The sequence below is a fragment of the Drosophila persimilis genome, unplaced genomic scaffold, assembly GCF_003286085.1.
Source record: "Drosophila persimilis strain 14011-0111.01,24,50 unplaced genomic scaffold, DperRS2 tig00000124-arrow-pilon, whole genome shotgun sequence".
NCBI classification, from domain to species: Eukaryota; Metazoa; Arthropoda; class Insecta; order Diptera; family Drosophilidae; genus Drosophila; species Drosophila persimilis.
Genome location: NW_020825294.1, coordinates 3,209,696 through 3,234,586, shown reverse-complemented (window position 1 = coordinate 3,234,586; position 24,891 = coordinate 3,209,696). Strand labels below are relative to the sequence as shown.

The 24,891-nt window shown below is 42.3% G+C and overlaps 1 protein-coding gene across 1 annotated transcript; it reads right to left on the bottom strand.

The window, feature by feature from the left end:
- Positions 1-534: 534 nt before the first annotated feature.
- On the bottom strand, positions 535-24,635 carry LOC6593410 (zinc transporter 2). Its single transcript, XM_026987856.1, has 8 exons — positions 24,496-24,635; positions 22,156-22,334; positions 16,130-16,240; positions 14,997-15,117; positions 10,345-10,524; positions 1,923-2,457; positions 1,308-1,455; positions 535-851 (listed from the first exon to the last, which is right to left on the bottom strand). Exons 1-8 carry the CDS (start codon positions 24,525-24,527, stop codon positions 706-708), a joined length of 1,452 nt encoding a protein of 483 aa, XP_026843657.1. The 5' UTR covers positions 24,528-24,635; the 3' UTR covers positions 535-705.
- Between the last annotated feature and the right edge of the window lie 256 nt (positions 24,636-24,891).

Sequence of the window (24,891 nt, the reverse complement as noted above, 5' to 3'; positions counted from 1 at the left end):
TTGCGGGCAACGACGAGCACCGAACGGCAGCTTAATAACTTTTATGCGTGTTTGCATATCGCTCATGCATCGAATTTGATGGAAAATACATACATGAAAAACTCTTCCGGCCAATGCACCATGGGGAGCGATGAAAAATTGTTGTGAACAAAAAACGCCGTAGAGATTGGCCCAGTGTATGGGGAAATTCGATTAAAAAATTGTACATACAAATGGTTTTAGCGTTAGAGGGGTTTTAGCGAGTTAAATGAATTGAGATCGAGTTGATTAGAATCCTCTACGAGTGGGGCTACACACAATCACTTTGATGACAATACCAGGAGATGGTTAATGGGTTACATTTATGTTTAAATCACCTAAGTATTATTCTAGATAAACCCACGCCCAGATGGCACCCAACGCAAGGCTGAAAAATGTCCCCTGTTCCACATTATGCACGAGATTCATCAACACCCAACGACCAGCCCCACTGTAAACCAGCTTTTGATGAACTGCTACTGATGATGGGTAATATGTAAAGCAAAAGCAGACACAAACATGTAATTTCGTTTATAGTTTATAGTGGATTTGTGTTCTAGTCTCCAGCCAGACACTCATTACATATAATATATATGGATGGGTAAGTGTGTGTGTGTCTTAACAAATACATTTAATATATATATTCAACATTATATATTTCAGTTGTTTGGATTTTGTTGGGATCCTCTACTTTTGTGGGACATTGCACTGCATGCAGCTCTCCATCTGGGCCGTATAATCCTCAATTTGTATGGTCGTCTCAAAGAAGTTGTAGCGCAAGTGCACCGCCGAAGTGGCTGCATCCAGTATCTGCTTTGGATTGGCATTAGAAGCTGTTTGTGTGTGTGCGGGAAGAAGAAGGAAACGATTAAGCGGTATCAGCGTAGATGATAACATTAATGGAAGGAGAAGGGAGGAGGGAGGAGTGCAGAACCCCTCTGTTCAGTTTCTCTCTTTCGAAATTGTCCACGCTTAAAAAGCCATTTCAAAAATAATTAAGCTAATTGCGCACTGACTGCCCATGGACAGGGAGCAGTACCAGGCAGCCGCAGCAGCAGGAAGGACTGCCACCAGCATTGGACTGGAGTGGAGTGGAGGAAAAGCAGCTTAAAACAACAACAAATCCATTGGGATAATTACCATACCCAAAGCGCGCTTGGTTGTGGGTCGACGGGGGCCATGGACAAACACATGTATCAGCAAGCTTTTTGGCCTGTTTCGAGGCATGGACATGGGCTCCCACACACACACACACACGGAAGGACGAACACCCTGGGGCTGCTACTCACCAATGGCCAAATGCGCAGATAGCGCCACTTTATTAATGCTCAGCGCCCAGATGCGCAAATTGTGGACCCGCTCAACGCCCTCGATGCCTTGGAAAATCTGCAGTACTTCGGTATAATGCATATAGTTGGGTGTACCCTCCATCAGTACCTGCCAAAAAAAAAAAAGGAAAGCAACGAATATATACGATTACTTATATGCTTTTGCCCAGCCATTTAACATTCGCTTTTTGTTGGTTGTTGTTAAATGAACTTAAATCCTTGATAATTGTTCCTATTCAACGTTTTAAAACTGATTCAAATAACAATATCTATCAAATTATTGGATTCAATTATGGGTAGTCAATTCATTCAATGAACGAGTGAAATTTTAAATGATATTATTATTGAATTCATGTTTGAATGTACTTGTTTCTGTTGTTTTTTGATGGATGATTCAAGTCACGAAAACGTATTTTCGCCATTTCCAATATGGTGTGTGTGAAAAGAGCATTTAAAATTGTATTTAAATGAGATTCAAAGTTTAAACTGTTTAAATGATTTTAAGCTACATTTTAAGGATTAATTTTGTAATGGTTTAAGCGAGAGTTTACTAATCGCCCTGTCTGTCTCACTTACCAGGAGGGCATCCTTCATGATCGTGAACGTGGTGAAGAGCACAATGATGGAGAACACAAATGTGCAAATGGGATCAACGATGGAGTACTCTGGCCAAAAGTAGATCACGAGAGCAGCAACAAACACACCAACACTCTGGATGACATCGCCAATCACATGGATCAGGGCCGCCCGGACATTCATGTTGACGGCCTCCCGACCCGTCGACCCGCCATGATGATGGGCACCCGGCGCCGTCTCGGCCAGCACGGCCGCAATTTCCAAATCCAGCGTCGGGTCCACCAACTTGGCATTCTGATAGGAGTAGGTCGGCAGTCCGCTGCCCGGCAACTCAGCATCCTCGGGGGCAAAGGCCACGCCGCCCTCAATCCGCTCTGTGGGCGATGCAGCGCACGGCGTGGATGTGGCATGAGCATGGGACGGCAACCGGGCCGTTGTGTTTGACTTCTTCGTCTTCTTGGATTTGCCGCCATGGCTATGGCCCTGACCGCCGCCCAAGCCATGCGAGTGCCCATGCTGCAGCTGTACGCCCATTCTAGACGGCAAAGAAATTGAAAACGTTATCAAAAATATTTAATATACTTGAAAATGTAGCAAGAGCTATGTGGCGTGCCCTCACCGCCTCACCGCCTCTGCGCATCCACTGTCTGGGCCACGTTAGCCAGGCCACAGTACGAAAACAAAAACGCATCCCAAAAAGTGGGATTCTTCCTCCCTTTTTTTCGTTTTGTGTTTGTTCGTTTGGTGGCACAAAATGGTGTGGCGGACGGGACGGGTATGCGGGCAACGCTATTGCATTGTTTCGTATTTTATTTCAGAATTTTAATGCACCAACAACACTACCACAATCGGGCAAACACACAGGTCACGCACTGTGGGGCCAAAGTGGAGGGAAAAAGTTTCACATTTAAAAGAGTTGCAGAATTTAAACAGAAAGTAGTATAAGGCACTAGTTTATGAAACATTTTAAGCAACTAATCTCCAAATTCAAGTGTAAAATAAACATTTTGTAAATTTCTGATTGCAAGAAATATTTAAAGAAATTGTGAATTGTGCCACGAATGCAGAGTCAATAACCAAAGGATGTTTCCTATTTAGGGCAGGGAAATTCCTCGTAGCCGGCAGTGCTTTTGTTCAGTTATTGCATTGGAATTGTTTTTGTATAGAAAAATGTGTGAAAAGGTATTTAAGTTGTAAATGTGGGAATTTTCAGTAGAGTTAATTTTAAATTTTCAGTTGTATTTTCTAGATAATAAACTAGTGTTTTATATTACGATCTAATAATGTAAAAAATTCAAATAATATATTTACATTTATGTAGTAATAAATTGTAAACATTTTACTGAAAACTTTTAAATTTGTCTAGCAAAAAATACCATAAATTTATTTTTAAAAATAGACAATAGAATAAACCCAATAAGAACTGATATTTGCACACTTTGCTCTCTATAAAATATATGTTCAGATATTTTTCAACCACTTAAACTTTAACTAAATTTACGAGCAATATCCATAAATCAATTACATTTTTCTTTTCAAAAATAAACGACTCCATCACACTGTAACCCCCCACACAACTCTCTCCTTCGGCCAGTCCCGGGAACCACCTTCTCTGACTACTCCCTAGAACCTTGTCCCGTTCCCCATTATAGGTTCAGTTTTCAATGTTTTGCTGTTCTGTGTACCGGAAGGTGTGTGCGAGTCGGCGTCCGCCCCTCCATCCTCCGCCGGGTGACCGTGCCGAAAATCGAGGCCCATTCTGGTGGGGTCTGGTGCTGCTCCAGTTCCAGAGTACGGCCGGATGCATTGCCGCATGCAAATACAAATGTATTGTCGAAAATGGCAACCGGTTGACTGGTCTCCACTGTACTCCCATCAAGCCCGTCCAGTACGTCCCCCCCCCCAGTATCCTCCCTTGTTCGTCCGTCCTCACACGGCATGCATCAGGCAGTTAATAGCTCGGCACATTGACTTTTTATTCATTTTAAATGCTCCGACATTGAAGATTTATGGGTTTTCTATTTGGGAGGAAAAAGGCCATGGTCGGGCCAACCGACATACCAAAACGGACGCTGCGGACAGCGGACAGAGCCGATTTCTGGCTATGGCTATGGCTATGGCTATATGGCTCCACTCTTGTCCGCCGGCTGCACTTAGCCGGCTTTTTCGGGGAAAACAATGCACTGTGCCGGGGCATCAATAAATAAACTCGCATAAATTACGCACAAGCCCATTGGCAGGTCCAAACACAAAGCACAAAGTGAACAGTCACGGAGCAGCAGCAGCAGCAGCAGACGACTCTGTGAGAGAATCGGAGTATGGAATGGGCTGGGATGGGCGGGAGGCGGCAAACAAACCGCAGACCGAACTCCAACCAACCCCTCCCCTCCCCCCTCCACCCGAAAATCCCATTCAAACCCTGCGACGACGATGTCGATTTGCGGCTAATTGACGTAACGTCAATTGTTGACTCAAAGACAATTTGATGCTCTTAAAAAGATATCACGTAGCGCGGGAGGGCCCATACTCGTACTCGTAAAAGTTCATTAGGTTGGATGGAGGGGGCTACGAAAACTGGGTTGATGTACGACCCCAAATGAGAGCGAACTTCGGCGTAGACAAATGAAAACATTTGGAACTGCAAAATTAAATTTAACAGGAAATGGAATGCAAAAAGTGGAAGTGGAAGGGACAAAAAGGTTTTAATTGAATCGGTACCCTCATAAGAATCTCAATCTGTGGAATTTTAGGTTTACTAAAGAAATCCTTACCGAGGAAATAAAGTAATATGTATTCTTTTACGATTCAAATTGCAATTCAAGTGCCACCCATAATTCCTGAATAAAGGGCAATCCATTCTCCATGGTAAGTCTCCCTCTCTCTCTCTCTCATAAGCAATTTGTCTAAAGAGTCCTAACGATTTCTTCCACTTAGACCTCCTCTTGGATTCTTCTTTCTTGCAGTTAATTTCAAAAAAAGTTTTTGAGAAGTTTTCAGCCCTTTACTCACCCGTATGTTGGGGAGGGGGGAGGGAGAGGAGGCGCTGTCTTAGACAGACCACGAACAAAATAAATAACAACACCCGGTTGTAAAATGCGCGTTAAGATGAGCGCAATAAACGTGTCCCCTTGTCGTTATCCCTGTGTCTTGGTCTTGGTTCTGGTTCTCCTGGTTCTGCTGCTCGTCCTCGACAGCTTAACGAGCTGCTCATCCGGGTGACACCCAGGACTGGGGGCTAGAGCCAGAACCCAGAGCTCTGTGCACATTCCCGACATGCCCCGAGACATCCTGGAGCCGGGCGGCAAATCCCGGCAACAGTCACATACGATCCCAACCGAGACCAGACCAGACCAGACCAGACCAGAGACCAACACACAGAAGCCCAAGGAAAGGAAAGCCAAGGCGAGTTGAGTCAAGATATGCGCTAATATTTATGTTCCTGTCAATTAAATCAGGACATGGCGTATACGCCACGTTGCCAGCCAGTGAGCCAGGCAGCCAGGCAGCCAGCAAGCCAGCAATGGAGCCCGTCCCGTCCGTGGGTCATGGCTGGTGTTGTCATGGCTGCTGTCGTTTGTTGGCCACTAACGAGGCGAGTAAAGATGCCGCAAAATCAAGGGAAATGCTTCATTGCGCGCTACAAATTACAGCGACACAGTTGGAACAACAATGCCATGGGTTAGCACTGGCTGGGGGCAAGCCCTCCAATGGCTGGGGTGGGGTGGCGGACGGGACCCTGATGTTGGGGGCATGTCGCTCGCATTGGCATTTTTTGCGCTCCAGGACACACACACACACGCTGGCAGGGGCACAGAAAGATAGAGAGAGGGAGCAAGAGAGAGAGAGAGAGAAGTGGCCCCGGTAATGCCTCGGCAATCGGATGTTCAAAGTCAAAAAGCGTATGTGCTTCGCATTGAATCCCTCGCATCACAGGAGGAGCACCACCACTGACCACGGAGCCAGGGCGAGCCTGCAACTGGAGATGGAGACTCGGAGCATCGGAGCATCGGAGCATCGGAGCTGAAGCTAAAAGCTGGATCTGGCTCTTGGAGCTCTGGTGCTGTGTACAATTTATTTAGTGGCCCATCAACGCGTTGCCTCGCGTCTTCCCCATCTTCATCATCGTTTATATTTCTTCTTTCTTGTTTTTTCCACCATTTTGTTGTAGTTTTTTTTCTTGCGGGTTTGACAAATTATGGCCACATTTGGCCTGGTAGCTTCTCTTTCGAGAGAGAGCCAAGCAGCCTGGGAGACCATCACAGCGAGGTCTTAAGAAATTGAAAATGAAATTGAGTTGTCAGGCTAACAAGCTTTTGGCCAGCCTTGGTCTCAAGTGGCTGACTGGCTGGCTGGACAGGAAAGTGGAGAATGGAGTGTGGATTGTGGAGTGTGGAGTGGAGTGGAGTAGAGGCTCAATATTCACATAGTAAATACACTAAGCTAAGCATATACAATAAATGGCATAGCATTTATGAGTAGTGAAGGCACATAATGGGGAATCTTTAAAGAGAATACGGAAAATACATTTTTGGTATCCCTTAAGCATCCTACTCTAGATTCAGTAAAGTCTCTTGAAATAAGGCGACTTTTAAAACTAAATCTAATTTCGATTACATTTTGGGATTGCTTTTAAACGCTTTCAATTATGGATGCTATTTTAATAATCGATTGAAAATAGACTTAAATTGTACGCTGAAAAACAAATTCTACGCTACATCCGGACAAAAATTACATAGTAAAAAGAAACACACCCATATTTAAATTAAATATTCGATTTTTAAATGCAAACATTTTTTAGTAATATTTATCTTTGCTGTAAACATAAATATATTCAAATATCATATTAATACGCCCAAAATTTAATAAACAAAATAAAAAATTTTGAAATAAATATAATATAATAAATAAATAAAAATAAAATAAAAATATATAATAATAATAAATATATTTAATTTAGAATTTAGAAATTTTAGAAAAGTATTTAATCAAAATCGGAAAATATTTTTTTTTTTATAAAAACCTTTCTTTGTACAGTTTTAACTCTTGTGGAAAAACTATTGGTATACATTAAAATATTAAAATATTTTTTCTTTGGGTGTACATTGCCCCTAAGTTTTTCACATTGTTTGACTGTTTTTCGGTCCAACATTTTTTAGCCCCCCCCCGGTTCGCAATGCTATTTTTAGATTCCAACACAAGAACAAAACCTTTGGACCAAAAATGTATTTGATTACTTTACCGAAAAATTCGGAGCAAAGCATTCATCCGTCCAAAAACCTAACCTGCCATTCTCCCATTCTCTGGCCCATTCCCATTGCCAGCAGCACCTTCCTGGGGCACACTCTGGTTGTAATTGCTTTAGCACCTCTTTACCCTTACTCTTCCCTTCACTAAGCACCGCCTGCCTGCCTTCTTCCCCTCACTAAGCACCGCCTGCCGGCCTTCCTCCCCTCACTAAGCACCGCCTGCCTTCGTTCTCCCTGCTTAAAGAACCACCAACAGACCCCTCTTCCAGTTGCTCACAAAAAAACATCTCATATTTCACTGACTTTTGCTCTCGCTAATGTCCCACTTGCCGCTTAAGGTCACGCTACATGAGTGTCGTAGTGTTTGTGGGTGGTACAGTGAAGAAACCCTTTTCAAAGGTCATCTAGGAGGTCCAAGCGAACGAGGAGCGCTGCTGCACGACGCGCACATGCAGAATCCTGGGGAATCATCGTCTACAAAGTCAGCTTTTGCCACTTCCTTGAGAGTGTTTCATGCATAAGAACAAGATTTATGCATTATATCCCAAAATATCTTTTAAATCGACTTACTATAGAGATTTCTCACAAGATCATCTCTCTAAGAGGGATCCCTACAGTTCCTATAACGATTTAAACTCCTAAAACCATACAATATTTCATTGATCTTTCAATTTGGAGCTGTCTCTCTAGTTAGTCCTGTCCCCTGGTCGAACTTTCACTGTATTTTCTCCGTTCATTTCTTCTCTCTGCCGTTTTTTGTTTCTCCATTTTCTGCTGGTACTCGTGCTCCTCTTGCTCCTTTTGGTCCTGCTTTTGGCGGTCCTAATGGGCGTTTTAACGATGTGAAGCCGTCGGACGACGCGTCGTTGCCGCCACTCAAAAGTTAACCCAACAACAACAACCGAAGGCACAAAGAAAAGCGGGGGGAAAATTCCGTTGTACGTGTATGTGTGAGTGTGTTTGCCTGCCATTTTCGGCATTGTGCTAATTGAACTAAAAACTCGGGGGAAAATAGAACCAGACGTGGAGTAGCCTCTACAACTAAATGAAACTAAGTAAAAAGCCTTCAATGGTAGGAAATAGTTTTCGCAAAACTTGCCACCGACTACCGACTACGGACTACGGACATGATCGCCAGTTGCCGCCCAAAACGCACATAACGGGTAAAAGGTGGCCATTTAATACCGTTGTTCGAACACAGAATGAAAGCAAGATGGCAACCATTCGAGGAGCATCGGTAAGGAAGCCCAGACTTGACTTTACTTCTATTTTTATGGCAGCATCTTTAGGATGGCCTTAGCTAAGACCACCGTGTTTTCCCCCCCATGAAGACCACTTCTTCTTCTGGCCAACATCTAAGCCAAGAAGCAGAAGCAGGCAGGAAGGAAGGAAGGAGAACACGAGAGTTGCTTCTGCTGCACGTTTTTCACAATCAATTCACGTAATCAAACAATTCAAGTGGCAAACAGTGAAAATGCCAACGTCAACTGGAAAATTTTTGCGCTATCCCCGGAACTAGTACCAGAAACAACAACAACAACAAGATGGGGAAAGAGTGGATGGTGGGTGATGGAGGTAAAGAGAGGTGAGGTGAGGTGAAGGAGTGAAGGTGGAGTGGGTATAGGGCGGGGGGTAGCATGTGCACATGCACATGTGTGTGCGCTGCTCTCAGCATTGAACGTTGCGATTTATGCGCCAAAAACTATGCTTCGACAGCCACATGAATGAGCATGAATGAGGCAGGAGATGGAGAAGGTGGTAGGTGGTAGCTGGAAGAGGGGCTGATAACGGGAAGGGTGGTGGCAGAGGGGAATACTGCTGGCAGGTGCTGCACTCGGCGGAATCACAACAAGCAGAAAGCAGAAACGTTTAGGAAATTAGAAAACGAAGAGAAAATGCTCTTACATGCTCATTAAATACATTTTTAGTTTGAAATTCGATAATTTATCGATTGAAATCGACATTTCTCGATATTTTATGTGATAGTTCATCGATTTTCATACAATAAGTTTAATATACCTATAAAAATAATAATAAAATAATAATAATCATTTCTGCCTGATTAATTAATTAAATTAATCTTTTTAAGTTTTTATTTTTAGTTTTTTAATTTCTTAAAAGAAGATGAATTTTTTAATTTTTAATTAATTAATTTTTCAATATTTTAAGAACGGAAATTTTTAAAGTTCTTAATTAATTCATTTTAAATTGTATTTTTAAGTTTTTTTAAATTATTACAAAAGTAAAGAATGTTTTGGGAAGAACCTAAACCTAAAGAGATTTTTCTCAGAATTATAGGAAATGTAAAATATCGCAATATAAATATAAGAATTATGTTAACAAATAAAATTCCAAGTCCCACTCTTAATTCTTCTGTGAAACTAAACTCTTTTCTTAGAAATTTAAGCCGCCTCATAAATTACAGCCCCATCAAAGGATCATAAAAACCCTCATCGCTCGTCCTTTTAAAGATCGTAAAATCGTACCCTGGTCAAACTGCAGTTTCAGAAGCGTTGAAAACTTTGTCAGCCGTCGATTAATTTTTTAGCTTTCCAAATTGAAATTAAATCCAATCGCATCCACAGCGACCAAGTCTTCAGCAGTCATTATCCGAAGGGTAGACGGCAACTGGGAGAGGTCCCCAGTCTGGAGAATACACCACCTTTGGGGCTAGCCAAGGCAAACACCAGCAAACTCCTCTTCGTCGTTGCCGTCGCTTTGGCCTTTTGTTGACGCAGAAGAAAAAATCGCACAAAAAGAAAAAGGGCCATGGGAGGGGGCAAAAATTCTAAACTTGTGGAAAAAGTTGTCGCTAAAATGTGGAGAAAGTTGCCGCAACAACTGGCGGATACGTAGGGGAATGCCGATAGGGAATGGGCATGGGAATGGGCATTGGCAATGGGCTTGAGGATCGACGGGGAGACACTTCGCAGAGACATTTTGCAGCACTGTGTTGACCCATTTGCTGGCCCTGCCATGACCCCACCTTCCTTATCCCTGTCCGGGACAAGTTGATTGCGGCAATTGCAATTGGAAAACTGCCCGGGGGAAAACAGCGGAAAACTTTTCAGTCGCACAAACAGATAGACAGACAGAGTGACAGCCCCAGACAGTTTGTTTTGCCATCTAAAGATCTACATATAGCACTATCGAAAAGGTGGTAGCCGTTTACTTACATGACATTAACCAATATGGCCAGTCCCGATGTGATCAGCATGATCCTGGCATCCACATCAAAGTCCCCGGTAATGAGGCGTCCAACGGCCAGCCAGACGAGTATACCGGTGATGACCCAAATCATGAATACCGAGGCCATGGCGCCAATGACCTCGGCGCGATACCAGCCAAAGGACATCCTGTCAAACGATAAGAATGAAAAGCATAAGAAATTAATGTAAGTTTGTCAGGGAAAAATAAGAACGAGAAATGCAGTTGCACCAGGGAAAACTTTGCTTCTTAAATTTATCAGAGGCATTCCTTAAAATGTGGCTTCCAGAAGAAGAAGAAAACGAATAAATTTCATCTGTTTTCCATCTATCATTAAAGTGAAAGCACATCTGTCATTGTATCACCTTGAATTCGAGCTCTAAAATAAGTTACGAATTCAAAAGGCAACTTGTATTGCATTAACTTTAATTTATTTCCATCACTCATTGTTAACTGGTGCCCGAAAGTATAGAGCAGCATTTAATTGAATTACTTGCAACCAATCAAAGGAAGCTTCATTTTCAGTAAATTTCCAAGTAAACCTCAAAGAAAAGGCATGTCAAAACCAAAACTCTTACAAAACAAAAACAGACACACAAATTGATGTGGGAATACATACTCGTATATGGCGTGGGATGTCATCCCCCGCTTTCCACAGAGTGGGGATGACTTTTCATAGAATAGAATTCTGGCATAAACATGACTTGATAAATGTGACCAAAATTTGTCAAATGCCATTTTAATTTGAGTCCTGCACACACACACAGGCTTTCATTTTGGTTTTTTTTTTTCTGGGGTGTGGTTCTACCCAGATGATAATTTTACGGTGTTGGAGGGTGGTCCCCTCTTTCCACTGTACGAGTATTTTTCCCTAATGTAATGAGCGTTTTGCATGTGCGTTTACATACACGTTATATTCGTATATTTTTCGTTGAATGTATACTTTTTTTGGTTGGGTCAAAGTCAACACCTCAACGACGGGGACGGGGAAGGGGAAGGGGACGGCGATGGCGACCAAGTCGAGGGTCGTTCAATTAAAGCCCTACCTAGTGAAAGACCAGACCGTAACCGGTAACCGACAGGACGGGGGGCCCCTGCCACTCTCTCGTTATAAAATTGAAATAATGGCAAAAGGCAACAATTTTGCCAGCCTGCTAACTAATGCGATGCCAGCCAGCCAGCCAGCCAGGCAGGCAGGCAGGAGCCTCCAGGAGCCGGAGCAGGATCCGGAGCAAAAGCAACGAATGTCTCGCCATAATAATACAATTTAATTTCCAGCAAACATCCGTCGTGTCCTCCAACTCCTGCCCATCCCTCGCCCCCATGGCCCTCCTGCATTCCCCAGATTCTGTCGAATATATATATGTATATAGTGTATAGGTATGTCGGGACGGGTGCAGTCGGTTGCTGTTGCTGTTGCTGTTGCAAGTGCAGCCATTTGCTTAATGACCGCCTGCTGCTGTCGGAGGAGCAGCTCTCTGGCTCTACCATCGCTACCTCAATGGCGGGGCGCACTCACAGTGGGTCCTGGCAGCACGATAATTAAAAGTAAGTAGCCAAAACACTTAATTGGGATTAGCGAAAATGAAATATGTTGTCTACTTGTATGTAAGACAAGCACGAAAAACATACCACTTTAAATGCAAATCAATGAAGGCAAAAAACATAGATCAAGAAATTAAAGGTTTGTGGAGAAGAAAGAGAGATACATGGAACGGAAAAGGATCCTATTTAAGGTTTATCTTTTAGTTGGGATACTTTAGACTTTATTTAAACGATAAAAGGGGATGACTTGAATGTGCGAATGGACTTCAGGAACAGGTTTAAGTCTGGACACGTGTCGAAAAGTAATTTCCGGTAGTTCCCGATACGCAATATAAATCAATTAACTCATATTTGAATTTGAGCGCCTCACAGAGTGGACATTCTTTGTCCAAGGCACCAATCAGCACTTTCGGATGAGCGTAATATTCCATATTTGACTCAGTATTTGGTTCCAGATCAAAGCATACTTAAATATCTTTACATTTTATATGGGATATTTGCATAATGGATTAAAAAATGGTTTGTTGTGGTAGGAAAATGGAAAATACTTGAAAAGCATTTGGCTTTCTGGTAGGAATTGAACCAAAAACACCGGGGGACGAAACTTTTATACATTCGATTTCTCTTTCCTCTTCGATTTATGCCTCAAATTCATGTGAAACGAAAAAGGATTCTACTGTTTCTATTTCTATGAATTATTTCATATGATATCTATGGTACATAATGATTCTTAATCATTTATAAGTATTTTTCCTGCCATTATCCCCTAAAATATATATTTATTCCTACTCAAAAATAACGAATATTTTCATTTCACTGTGTTCCACTGTTTTAGTTTTGGGTTCGTTTTGAGTTTCGTTTTCTGCGTTTGCCGCTGCAATTGTGCAAATGTGTTTTGTTTTGATAAATTAGGCTTGTCAACTCGGCAACGGCGGCGCCACAATGGGTGGGGCATGAAGAGGAAACCAAGGAGCGTGGGGGTTGGGGTGGGGGTGGGGAGGGTAGGGCAAGTGGAAGGTAGAAATTCTGCGAACCGCACAGAGACCAGACTGAAGCTGAGGCTGAAAACTAAGGCCTCATTGCCACCACCATTCCAGCAAACATGCAGCAGCAGCAGCAGCAGCCATGCAGCATGGAACCAGAAAGAACACAAGACAGAGAGAGAGAGAGGGAGAGAGAAACTGGAAACAGAAACAACATCAACGAGGCTGGGGCATAGTCGGAGGCTGATTCAGAGTCTGAGGCACCAGCAGCAGCAGCAAAATTTACAAAATTACCATGCAACACGCTTGAAATTGCAAAAGTTTTTCATTATTCACTTTGTGGCTGCAGTCGAGTCGTCGAGTGAGTGAGATTTTTGCATGAATGAGCAGAACGTGCCGCTTGCCACCCAGATCCTCCTCCTTTCGGTTTGAGCCCAAGATGGATGCAGGGGAGCAGCAGCAACAGCGGCAACAGCAGCAGCAGCAGAGCAGGGAGTGCTCTTGGTCCCAAAGACCAATTGAAAAATGTGCAACGGCCGAACGTACGCAGAAGCAGCAGGAACAGTGGCAGCAACAGCAGCAGCAGCAGCAACAACAGCAGCAGTGGCAACTGCAACAAAAGCAGCAACTGCAACAGCAGAACTACAACTGCAACAAAAGCAACCACACGACGCAAGAAGAGGAAGGCACTGAAAATTTGGAAACAGGCTTTTCGCCTAATTAGACGATGGCGAATGGGGAAATGGAGAAACAACCGGAGACACGGCTGGTTGCAAACACACAGAGCGGGAGAGAACGAGACGGGGAGATGGTGAGGCACAGGGCACGCCCATGCCCATGCCCATGTGCCACGGGCCCAGTCGAGCGACACAAAATTATGGTGGAGGCGCCACCGAAGAAAAAACGGAATATAAATTGCCATGCAAATACTCTAGTTTTCAGGATCAACATAAATTACATAGAGATATTGGACATACATATATAGGATTTATCTGTTAATCGCAGATATTCCGAGGATTAAGAATTATAGAGAGATCATCAGATATAAGGAACAGATATATAAGGATTCTTCCTAAGCCCCCCTCGGATTTCCATTTGCTTGTGCGCCAACCCCCGGCTCACTAGCTTTGCTCGCTCACGCCGATATGAGTAAAACATCGGGCCACGACGACAACCCAAAACTAGTTTTTATAACTAGAGAGATATTAAACCAATAAATATTCCCAGAACATCTTACATTTTCTAATAATCTCTATTTCTAATAGTAGTTCGAGTATCAGAATGATATACCCGCTTCAATAAATATTAATAATTAATTATTGCTACCTATAGTGGCAACTTAATCTAGTTTTACATTCAAGGGGAGGTACAATAGATCACAGGTAATACATACATAGAATTATTTACAATATTTACAAAAATAAATGTAATATTACTGTAGGGATCTTGTAGGCTGATCCAATGTATGGCACCTTTTGAGTCTAATTTTATTTCTTTATAATTTAATTATTCAACTTTAAATTATTTCAATTTGTTTTACTTTTTACTTCATTTTAACTTTATTCCATTATCAAAATACAATTACTGCACTGTAATAGCTACCCTTGCCAAACAAAGAATGTTTTTCATAGACTCTCAAAATATTTCTAAATATAAATCTTTTCTAGCAAATTATTTCGTACAAATACTTCTCTAAAAGTTTAGTTTTGGGGAATACCTACACCTACATACATATATCCTTCCTACCTTTTGAACAACTTAAGCCCTAGAAATAGTTCTCTCCAAATAGTTAACATACCCAACTTCCAAAAGAAAGGATAAATATATTCAAAAAATTGTTTTACATTACTTTCCCAAAAAGAGACTTTTGGACTCCATCCAGATGAAGAGGGAGGGGAGAGGGAGCGCACTCCCCAAAATGTCACAAAGCAGTTGGCAACACAAAAAAAAATAAAAGACGAATAGAAGTAAGATTGAAAAAAAAGAGGGGAACTTTACGATTTATTGATTTCCCTCTTCCGATTGCCATTTGGCAGTGTCTCCATTTTTTGGAGGAGGAGAATGGAAATTTCTGGCTCTGGCAGTACACTTACCTTTGCGTAGATGGACGTCCGGCAATCCAGATGGCAAACAATGAGATCATAAAACTGGCAAAATCTGTGAGCAAATGGGCGGCGTCTGTGGCAATGGCGAGACTGTTCGATAGGTAGCCACCTGTGGAGGAGACGAGAAGGTGCGGTGCGGAGTGTGTAAATAAATGCGCAAAAAATTAACTCGACAATCTGTGGGAATTGCGGGAGATGATTGGAAGAGGGGGGTGCGAGAAGTACGAGAGGTACGAGAGATACGGGTACGGTTAAGGGTATACAAGGACTCGACAATCCCCTCGGCTTTGCTTTGGGTGCAAAAAGCAAAAAAACAGCAAAAAGGAGGAGCTCGCTTGGACAACAGTTTCGATTTGAAAGCGAAAAGAGAAGGCCACAGCAAAAGGCACTGGGGAAAAAATCCCTTTTGCCTCTCCCTCTCTCCAGTGGGAACATTGTAGGTAATTGCAAAGCGATTAACGGCAACAGCCGTCCGTCCAAGGACCCCGACATCGCCGCCACTCGAAAATTAAATGTTTATTGTATAACCAACAGAACCCTTCAACCCTGACTCCACCGACTACCTCCTGTTCCTGCTCCAGGGTTGCTTCCCCTTGTCATAAATGAAGCGAGAGGCGAGGCAGAGGGTTGACAGCAGACAGTAAGCCCTTCCGGTCGCCATATTGTTGCACTTCCGGTGCTCAGTTTTTAATCGTCTCGTCGCCGTCCTCATCGTCATCGTCATCGTCATCGTCGTCTTCTGCTTGTCCCGTGTCCCCATGTCCCCATGTCCCCATGTCCTCTGTCCCGTATCCCGTATCCCTTTTCCGTTTTCCCTTTTTGCTGCCCGAATTGTTTGACTTTCACATTTGTTCTCTTTTTTTTGGGGGGCTTTCTGCTTTTTCTCTCCTTTCTCTGCTTTCTTTTTCGTCTTTCTTGTTTATTTGTTGGCTCAGTTTCTCAGAGGTGAGCGAAATTAGTTTGGGAATTGAGACAGAAAAAGCAAAAAATGGAGTGAAAAATGGGTGGGAATTTCAGGAATTGAAAGACCAGTCGCCGTACAATGAAAGGGTGTGAGGTTTTCGCGTAATGAATGGGGGACTTCCCGTGGCATTAAAAACGGACTCGAAACTCCAACTCACCCACAATTTCGGCAATCATGAAAACCAGACACAAAACACTGGCAATAATCAGCTTCCGACGTGCCTTTATATCCACGCCCTCGCTCCGGGCACGATGGCAATGATCTCGAACTGAAAATAGAAGAAAATATGCAACGGAAATGTTAAGAATATTTACGTAATTTTATGATGAATAAAGCTTTAATCTAAAATGTGTAAAATTCGGTAAAAAGCTGAGATTTCGGTAAATATTATTGAAAAAAAATAAAGAATACAGCATTTCAAACTATTATTAAAAAATAATTGATAAATGCGCAATCCAAGCCATAAAACAGCTTTTTTATGGTGGCAAAAACTTAGGCATGATTTTTGTGAATAATTTGAAGATGGATTTTTTAAGGATCACCATTCCAATTTTCTTTTCATCCACGAAAAAAACAATAAATAAAAACTTATATCAAAATCTTATTGGGATTTAGGTCTCAGTAGAAATGTGTTATAATATTTGAACTCCTCCTATGATATTTTAGTTGTATCATTTCGTATTGTTTTTCGTATCCTACCACTACCCAGGGTTCTTGAATCGGGATTTTAGTATTTTTAGATGAACAATATACAACTATCCCATATAAAATATAAACAAAGTCAAGTACGCTTTAATCTGGAACCAAATATTCAGCCAAATAGTAAACGTTCCGCTCATCCGAAAGTGCTGATCCAGATTCAAACCTGTCTCAGACATCGACAATGACATCATTCGGAGCATCAGAAATAGTTCAAAATACTCCGGCAAATGGTTACGAGATTATATACATTAAAGGAAAGATAGTCACGAAGCCGTTCCACCAGTATATAATATGTTGTATTCCAATTTAATTGGTACCCAAACCTATGTATACAAAGGTCCTTGAAACGCATGACAGTCCTTCCCATTATTTTATATAGTACACAATTTACAATGATGGTTTACATACTGGAAAAATAAAGCCCTTCTTCGTTCTTCTTCGCTTTTGTTTGCACTCATCCCCATATTTACATTTCTTTTTCCCCTTTCCGTTTTCATTGAATAAATTTAATGATTGTTTCCTTTAAGCCCTTTCTTAAGAATATAAACTACGATATTCTTTTGGCTGCGAAAGTGTTAAATTAACAATGTGGCAGGGCTCATGTGTGTGACTGTGGGGGAACCCTTTTTTTTCTCTGGAAAAGTAGTTTGGAGCTCCGGCATCTCGGCTCCTCCTGCTCCCTGGGACATCTGTTATGCCGTTGAGCATGCAATACATATTTACAAAACAGGCATTTAAATTTATTTAACATGGTACGTGAATAATGACCACCAATGCTACTGCGACTGCTCCTGCTCCTGCTCCTCGGTGCTGCTGCCACGCCTCTCCTATATGGATTCGTTACGGGGGTATATGACCCATTTCCGGGAGTTTTCCCGCTTCGTTTTTTGCTGCTCTTTTGGGTTTTATTTCTCCTTTTTTTTTTCTTTTGGGGTGTCAGTGGCAGTGGCAGCGAAAGTTGGGTAGTGGCTGCTGTTGGTGGCCGCTTCGTAGCATTGGCTAGGAGCAGTCTATTAAATACTTTATTGCATTTGTCGCAGCCGTATTTCATGCTTTGTCATTTCCGCATGCATTTTCTTTGCACTTGCAACTGGCTTCAGCTCCTGCTTGCCTCCTGCCTCCTGCCCCTGCTGCTGCTGCTGCTTCCCTCTTTCTTCCTACAGCTCTTTCTCCTGCTTCAGTGCCTTTTCCTGGTCTCCTTTGTTTGCTGGAGCAGGGGAGTCTGGTGGTGGAGCAACCACCAGGAAGGTGCCTTCACACATGTGCATATGCTTCGATAGCCTGGTCGCTCTGCCGTTCAGATGGTTAGGGATGAGTGCGTGAGGGATAATGAAAGAGTACTTAGGGATCATTTTTGTGCCTTCAAACACTGCAGTATTGAGACATTTTCTATGTAAACTCTAAGAAAATGAAGAATTTTTCTCTAGAATATACTCATAACAAGTTTAGGATAGCCGTCGTCCGATAGATTACTCATATCGGCGCGAACAAACGAAGCGAGTGAGCCTGGGGTTTGTCCCCTAGATATATTATAGTTCTCTTTATCGATAGCTTCATATTCTGGACTTCTGTTATTAAATATTATCTTTTAAAAGTATTTTTCTTTCATTTAAAGTACCACAAAGTTCCATAAAACCTAACCCTTCGTGTCACGCTTTACTCCAATCTTCTCTCATCTCTAAAATCCCCGTAGTTCCGTTTCTCTTGCACCGTTTCGTGTCACGCTGCCTGCCGATCGTCTCCCATCTCTAATATTCACATAGTTTCTGTAGTTTCGAGCGCGGTTTCTTCATTTGAATTCAGAGCAAGGACACGCCGACGCCTGGTCTCGTCTGCTGCTGGCGACCTCTTCTCCGCACCGCCACCTCCGCATTTTCCCACATGGCACCGCTTTCTTTCTTTCCTTCTTTCTTTCTCCCTCTCTCTCGCAGTAACAATGCCGGCAGCGAAATTAAATTCCTGTGCATAACCAAGGCTCGGCACTGGTACCTTCAACGGCTGAGGACACAGACGACGACGACGACGACGACGACGATGATGACGACTGCGATTGTGGCACGTGCAAATTTCACTTATTAGACCCGCATCCGAGGCAACCGGCAACCAGCTGCACCTCATGGCCGGTCGTCTGCAGCAGCATCAGCAGCCGCCATCTGATGCATAAGAATCATCATACTTGCAATTTAAACAACTCCGATCCATCTGCATCTTTAATTGGTCGCCTTGGACCGTCCACGTCCACGTCACATGGTATTCGCGTCCTCCTTTTTGCGTCCCTGTTTGTTTGCGCAATGCGGAAAGTATGTGGAGGGGGCATGCACCTTCCTTCCACCCAGCTATAACAACAATTGTGCGCTGTGTGTACTTATAAATAATTAATGGCAGAACGGGATGCAATGCAAGTGGAACCCAAATGTCGATCCCAAGTGCATACAAAACGGGTTCGTAATTGAATAGAAATAAGTCTGCAACAAAAGCCACGAGTACGAAGTATTCCATTATTTGCAAATATGAATGCCATGCCACAAAGCTCGTCAGCGGCTAAATCTCTGTTTGTTTCGTCAACACTGCGATACAAGGTGTTCCATCATCCGATGAAGGGAATCATCAAACATTCATGAATATGAATTATTCAAAGGGCAGATCTTTTTATACAGATTATTGCATGTTATAAATGGTTAATCCGGTGATTAATTGAATCATTTAGATAATGATTTCAAAGAGATATTAGATCTCTTAAGGTTTTCTTATAATTTATAGATTTTTTGGACTACCTAACCTAACCTTTTCTGCGTCCGATGTTTTATTCAAATCGGCGCAAGCGTGCGAGGCGAGAGAGCCGGGGGTTGGCGCATGAGTGGGGTATCTAAAGATTTTCTTTCGTTTTTATGATCTTTTAAGATCTCAAATTAGTAAAAATATTATAACAATATAATTTACTTGATTTATTCCCTCAAATTCTTAATAATATGCTATTATATCTATGAGAAATATCATTAATAACCAGTCTGTAAGTTTCCTCAAATCAGTATTTCCTTGATCTACTTTCTCGAATTCTCAAAGCCACAATAACATGAATGAGAGATAGTCTCTATCTCTATCTAATCTCCGAAGACTGTAGTATTGTTTTACAATCAGAATAAAGACAACACGGTCTTTATTCCCTATAAAAATAATATATCTTTTAGATGATCATTTGTTAGACAGAATGCATCCCCATTACATTGCTGCTGAAAGTTATTTTACAACAAAATCATTAGCCTTCCCCACCATTGCATATTCTCTAGTATGTACTCTCATCTTTCTCAACCTCCTCCCTAGCCATAACTTATCTTTCATTAAATTTCCTTTGAAATGCAATCTCCAATTGTATCCAAAATCACCTCCACTGTGCAACACAGCTATGCATCTGTTGACTGTTCCTCATTAGCCACAATAGTATGATAGTTACCTTCTGTGATACAGTTCTGCTCTTTCCGATTGAACAAATCCATGTTACCCAAATCCAAAACACGCATCGATAACAATGAGATGGCGAATCACTATTCATGGAAACCATGCGAGGGAACGAACTGATTAGTATTCCAGCATATGGGATATTGTGTGCTCCCATCTGGGCCGCGTTTAACGAACGACTAACTAGGGACTGGGCTTACAATTGGAAGCAGCTGCTGCCTGCTGCCTGCTGCAACTGCTTTTGACTTGGTCTTGAGTCTTCAACTGGAAGCGAGGGGGGCCTCTCGGGTCATTTAATGGGGGAGCTTGTTACTCGAACTATGATTGAATGAATTCACTGAAAGCGGCCAGATGATTGCATATTATATGTAAACATCCCACAGATGTGTGGGGGGTTACTTATACAGTGAAAGGCCGTTTGAACGAACCCACTTTGGTACGCCCTTAGTCGGCGTGGGCTTAAATCTTTATGTAGACTTTTAAGGCGTACAAATAAAGTCTTTTCGCCTACACGCATGCCTTGTGTTTCATTTACTCCCTAATTAGTTCAGAAATAGAAGGAGCTTTGGGAGAAACCAGGGTTTCTGCAATGGTAATTCGTATATTCGTTGATGAGAGCTTTATATATAGCCGCCAAATGGATCCACCTCTATCTCGAGGCAACATATAACTTCTGAAACTTTAAAGCCATTATTTTCCTAGTCCGTTTAAAGGTGTTTCGGTCTCTTTGATTTTGGTCCAGAAAGGTGTTTTGGATTTATACATCTGCCATTTTTCCCTTTCAAATACTCTCCTTAAACAAATCCCTAAAACTTCCTTAGTTTTTGCCCGTCTCTAGACGGTTAATACCCTCCTTTTCATGCCCTGCCCTAGGCGGTCAATAAAAATGCATCCGCCAACAGTTAAGCTCTACTGTTTATAAGACTAAAACTCTCTCTGGTCTGCTCCACCACCATCGTCTAGACACAAGTTAATGTCATTTAGGGGTCGACGTCGTTCATCGTTCATCGTCTGCCAATAAATCGAATCATCAACCAAAAAAAGCGGAAAAATTGAACATCTTGCAGACTCCGTGGAGAGGAAATTAAAATATAAACTTCAACGGAGGTCCACGACAACGATTCTTGGCTCCTTCAATATACATATGATATATATATGCTTGAGGAGATGGAAAAATGACCCCAACATTTATTTTGGGGGTCCATCGACGTTGTCATACGTAAATTACGAGGAGGAGAGATGTTTCTCTGGTGCGATTTATGGCAATAGTCGGATGCGGTCTGCTCTCTCGATGCTGCTCCCATTGGCGGTGTGTCACCAAAGAGCATAAATTTTGATTATGCCCCAGATGGTGGGGCGGGCAGTACTTCCTTCAAAATCGAGGAGAAAACAGCAGCAGCAGCAGCAGCATCAGCTGATTGATGGGCCCCATGGAGGAGTCGTGGAGTAGGAGTGTAGGAGTGTGTGGTGTGTGTAGCTTACCGTAGTCATGCAACATTTCCATGCGGGTTTTATCCGTCGTCGTCTTGCCATAAACCCTGCTACGAGTATGGGCATCGGCATCGCCTGAACCATCACCACGGGCATTATTCATTTCCTAGCGATTTCCGTGCCGTCTGCCAATTAGCGAATCGTTTATCCTATAATGTTGTTTCTCTCGCACAAATTGCACCAAAATTTTCGATTTCTAACCAAAAACAAACTGAACGAAACGGAACACTTAGGAACAATCAACAAATTCACGAGAATATTACAAAAACAAAAAAGGAACAGAACGAAAAGAACGTTCGCGAAAAACTAATTTTTGTTTGCTTATTTCTCTATAATTTAGTTGTTTGCTTTTTTTGTCGATTTTTTTTGCATTTGACTTTTAGTGAAAAATGCCTGCCTGCTGCGTTTTCTTGATCATTTATGAATGACTGCAAATTGCTCGCTCCCCCACTGATTGAAAGCGACACGAAAGTGCCGCCACAGTTGTGTCACAGTGTCCCCCACAAGTCGGTCTACGGGCTGGGCTCTACGTACCTTCCACGTTATTCGAACGTCCGTGCAAACAAAAAATTTGTGAAGGTGTTGAGGGCGTTGCTGGGTTATTGTTGTTGCCATTGCCACCATTGTTCTGGGCCTGTAGCTGTCCCTGTTCCAGCAGGCGAAAGGATGGGGCCGTACCATAGTTATTCCGTCGGGTCTTTGCCGAACTGGGTCTGCAAAAAAAAAAACATCAAAAAAGAAGTGCAATGGCTAGGTTAGAGAGTAGGTTTTTTGGGTATTCGTGGTCCGAAGCGAAGCGAGTGAGCCGAGGGTTGACGCACGAGCGAATACAATCTATTATAAGCTCTTTCCGTTGGAGCATGGAACATGTTTAAGGAATGAACTCTTACTTGATCTCTTAATCTCGACACAACATCACGAGGGTTCCCCGTATAATTTAACAAAATTAATTTAAAAAAACTTATTTAAGTACAGAGCTTTGTGTTTTCCCTATACCACATCTGATATCTCAAAAAACCTTTTGTTTAAAACTGGAATTTTTTACATTTTATATCATTTTCAAGCCGAAGTTTCTATAGAAATGTACTGTTTCGGCAATAAACAAGTAAAAGACGATGCAGTAGCAGCCGCAGCGACAGGAAGGAAAACTTTTTTTGGTGCTGGGTAGAGTGGAGGGGTTCCCACTTCAACTTCAACTCCGAGAAAAAACCCCAAAAGAGAATTAAAACGTACTGGCTGCCTGGCAAGAACACTGCGGCATTTAAGCAGACACAATGTAAGCGTGCCCCTCGCCCCCTCGCCCCCCCCTTTGCCACCCACAACCACAGACCATCATCAGGCAGTTTCCACTGTAATGAGGCTGATGCTTCGGAAAAAGGGGTTTTTTTTGATAGGTGCTAAAATGAAAAGTGCAGCGAAAAATTCAATTTGAAGTTTTGTTACTTAACGAAAACTACGAGGACTACTTAAAGGCCACGCCCCTTTTTGCCATGCCAACTCCAGGAGCACGAGCTGGAGGAGGTGAGGCGCCTCCATCTTCATCAGAACCCCCTCCTACCCCCACCCTATCTGTATGTGTGATAAGTTTTCATCGTGTGCGAGAAAGTCGGGGTACAAGTGTGCGTAATTTTTACTACGAAAAGTGCAAATGGCGCTAAACTACTTGCTCTGCAACTTTCCCGAACGCAATTGCAAACGGTATGAGGGCCCCAGAAACAGAGAAAAAAACATGAGATGAAATGAAAGGCTGGCTAGCGATAAACGAAGTTTCAGATACCCTTAAAGGTCAATGGTTCCGAATGAGAAAATCAGAAGGTACTACGAAATGGGTGGAATTCTAGGGATTTTTCCATAGGGACTTTTCAAAAACTAAATACACCTCTGTATCTGTGTCATTCCAAACCCTACATTGAATCTAGCTATACATATCGAGGAGTTAAATTGCAGGTGAGATTAAAGGAAACGCAGAAGAGACTACGAAAAGGTTTCCCGGTCTATATATTTTAAATATATGTATATTGAATCTGTAGGGTGATGCTTAACAAATTTTCACATATTTTGTTCGCTTTAAAATATGACTCAGAAGTACTCTTGGATCAGAAGATCCTTTCTGGATCACCAATAAGTCCCAAAGGGGAACTTTTCGTAAACTTCTTGCCATCATATTTGTATTAATGGTCGAGAAGGACCTAAGAAATAAATTTATGAGCTATTGAATCTATCGAGAGAATGGAATATCCTTTTTCTCAAGAAAAAACACCAGAAGGCATTGATCAAGGTGGCACAACAATTTTTTAAATAATTTAATAATAAATTAATAGATTTCGTTATACCATTCAAGTATTTATTTATTACCCTTGCATATCGGATACCTATAGCCCATATTTGATAAACGAAAGATCAGTGAAAAGCTCCATTAAAAAGGACACAGACAGTCGGACTGGGTAGGACTTTCAAACATCTCAAAATCGCTACATATACCCTTTACCAGAAGGGTGTGAAAAAGGGAAACTAAAAGAAGAATTTCGAAAAGCAAAATACGTAGCGTACCCACTTCAATTTAAGCTTTTTCTATCCAACTTTTCGAGGCCTTTCAGAAGCGCACCTACCGCACACACACACACACACACAAAACACAGAGTGACAGAGAGAGAGAGAGAGAGAGAGAGCCGGCACAGTTGTCGCCGCTCCCACGCTGTCCGCTTTTACGGTTATTTAACAAATCAGCAGCTCATTTGGGGCTCTCGCTTTATGTTAATTTACCCAAAAGAGATTTTATATTTGCCAAACTTTTTATTCCTTTCTTTTCACATAAATTTATACCAAAAGTCAGACGGATAAGCCGCGTGCCCGTCCCCGGGCCCTAGCACTTACTTGGCAATGGGTGTATCCTCGTTTTTGGACATATTATTGCTTAACAATTAAACGCACGGCACAACACAAAAACAACGTGACAACAGGAACTTCGACGGAGAAATGTTTCTTATATGAAGGAATGCCAGAGATTCGATCCCCCCCGAGAGAAGCTGCGAGAGATAAGCGAGAGAAGGAAGACTGGGCCTAACAGAGAATGATAAGATCAAAGCAAACACCAGATAAATGACAGATAAAACTTACAACTTCTGCGGCTGATAGACGCGACAGCGAGAGCCGAGTGCAATGTGTAGGTGCGTGTGTGTGCGTGTGTGTGTGAATGGATTAATCTGGAAAAGAAAGACAAGAGCAATTGTGTATACTTTCTTATCAAGTGTGACTATAGCACACGGACTG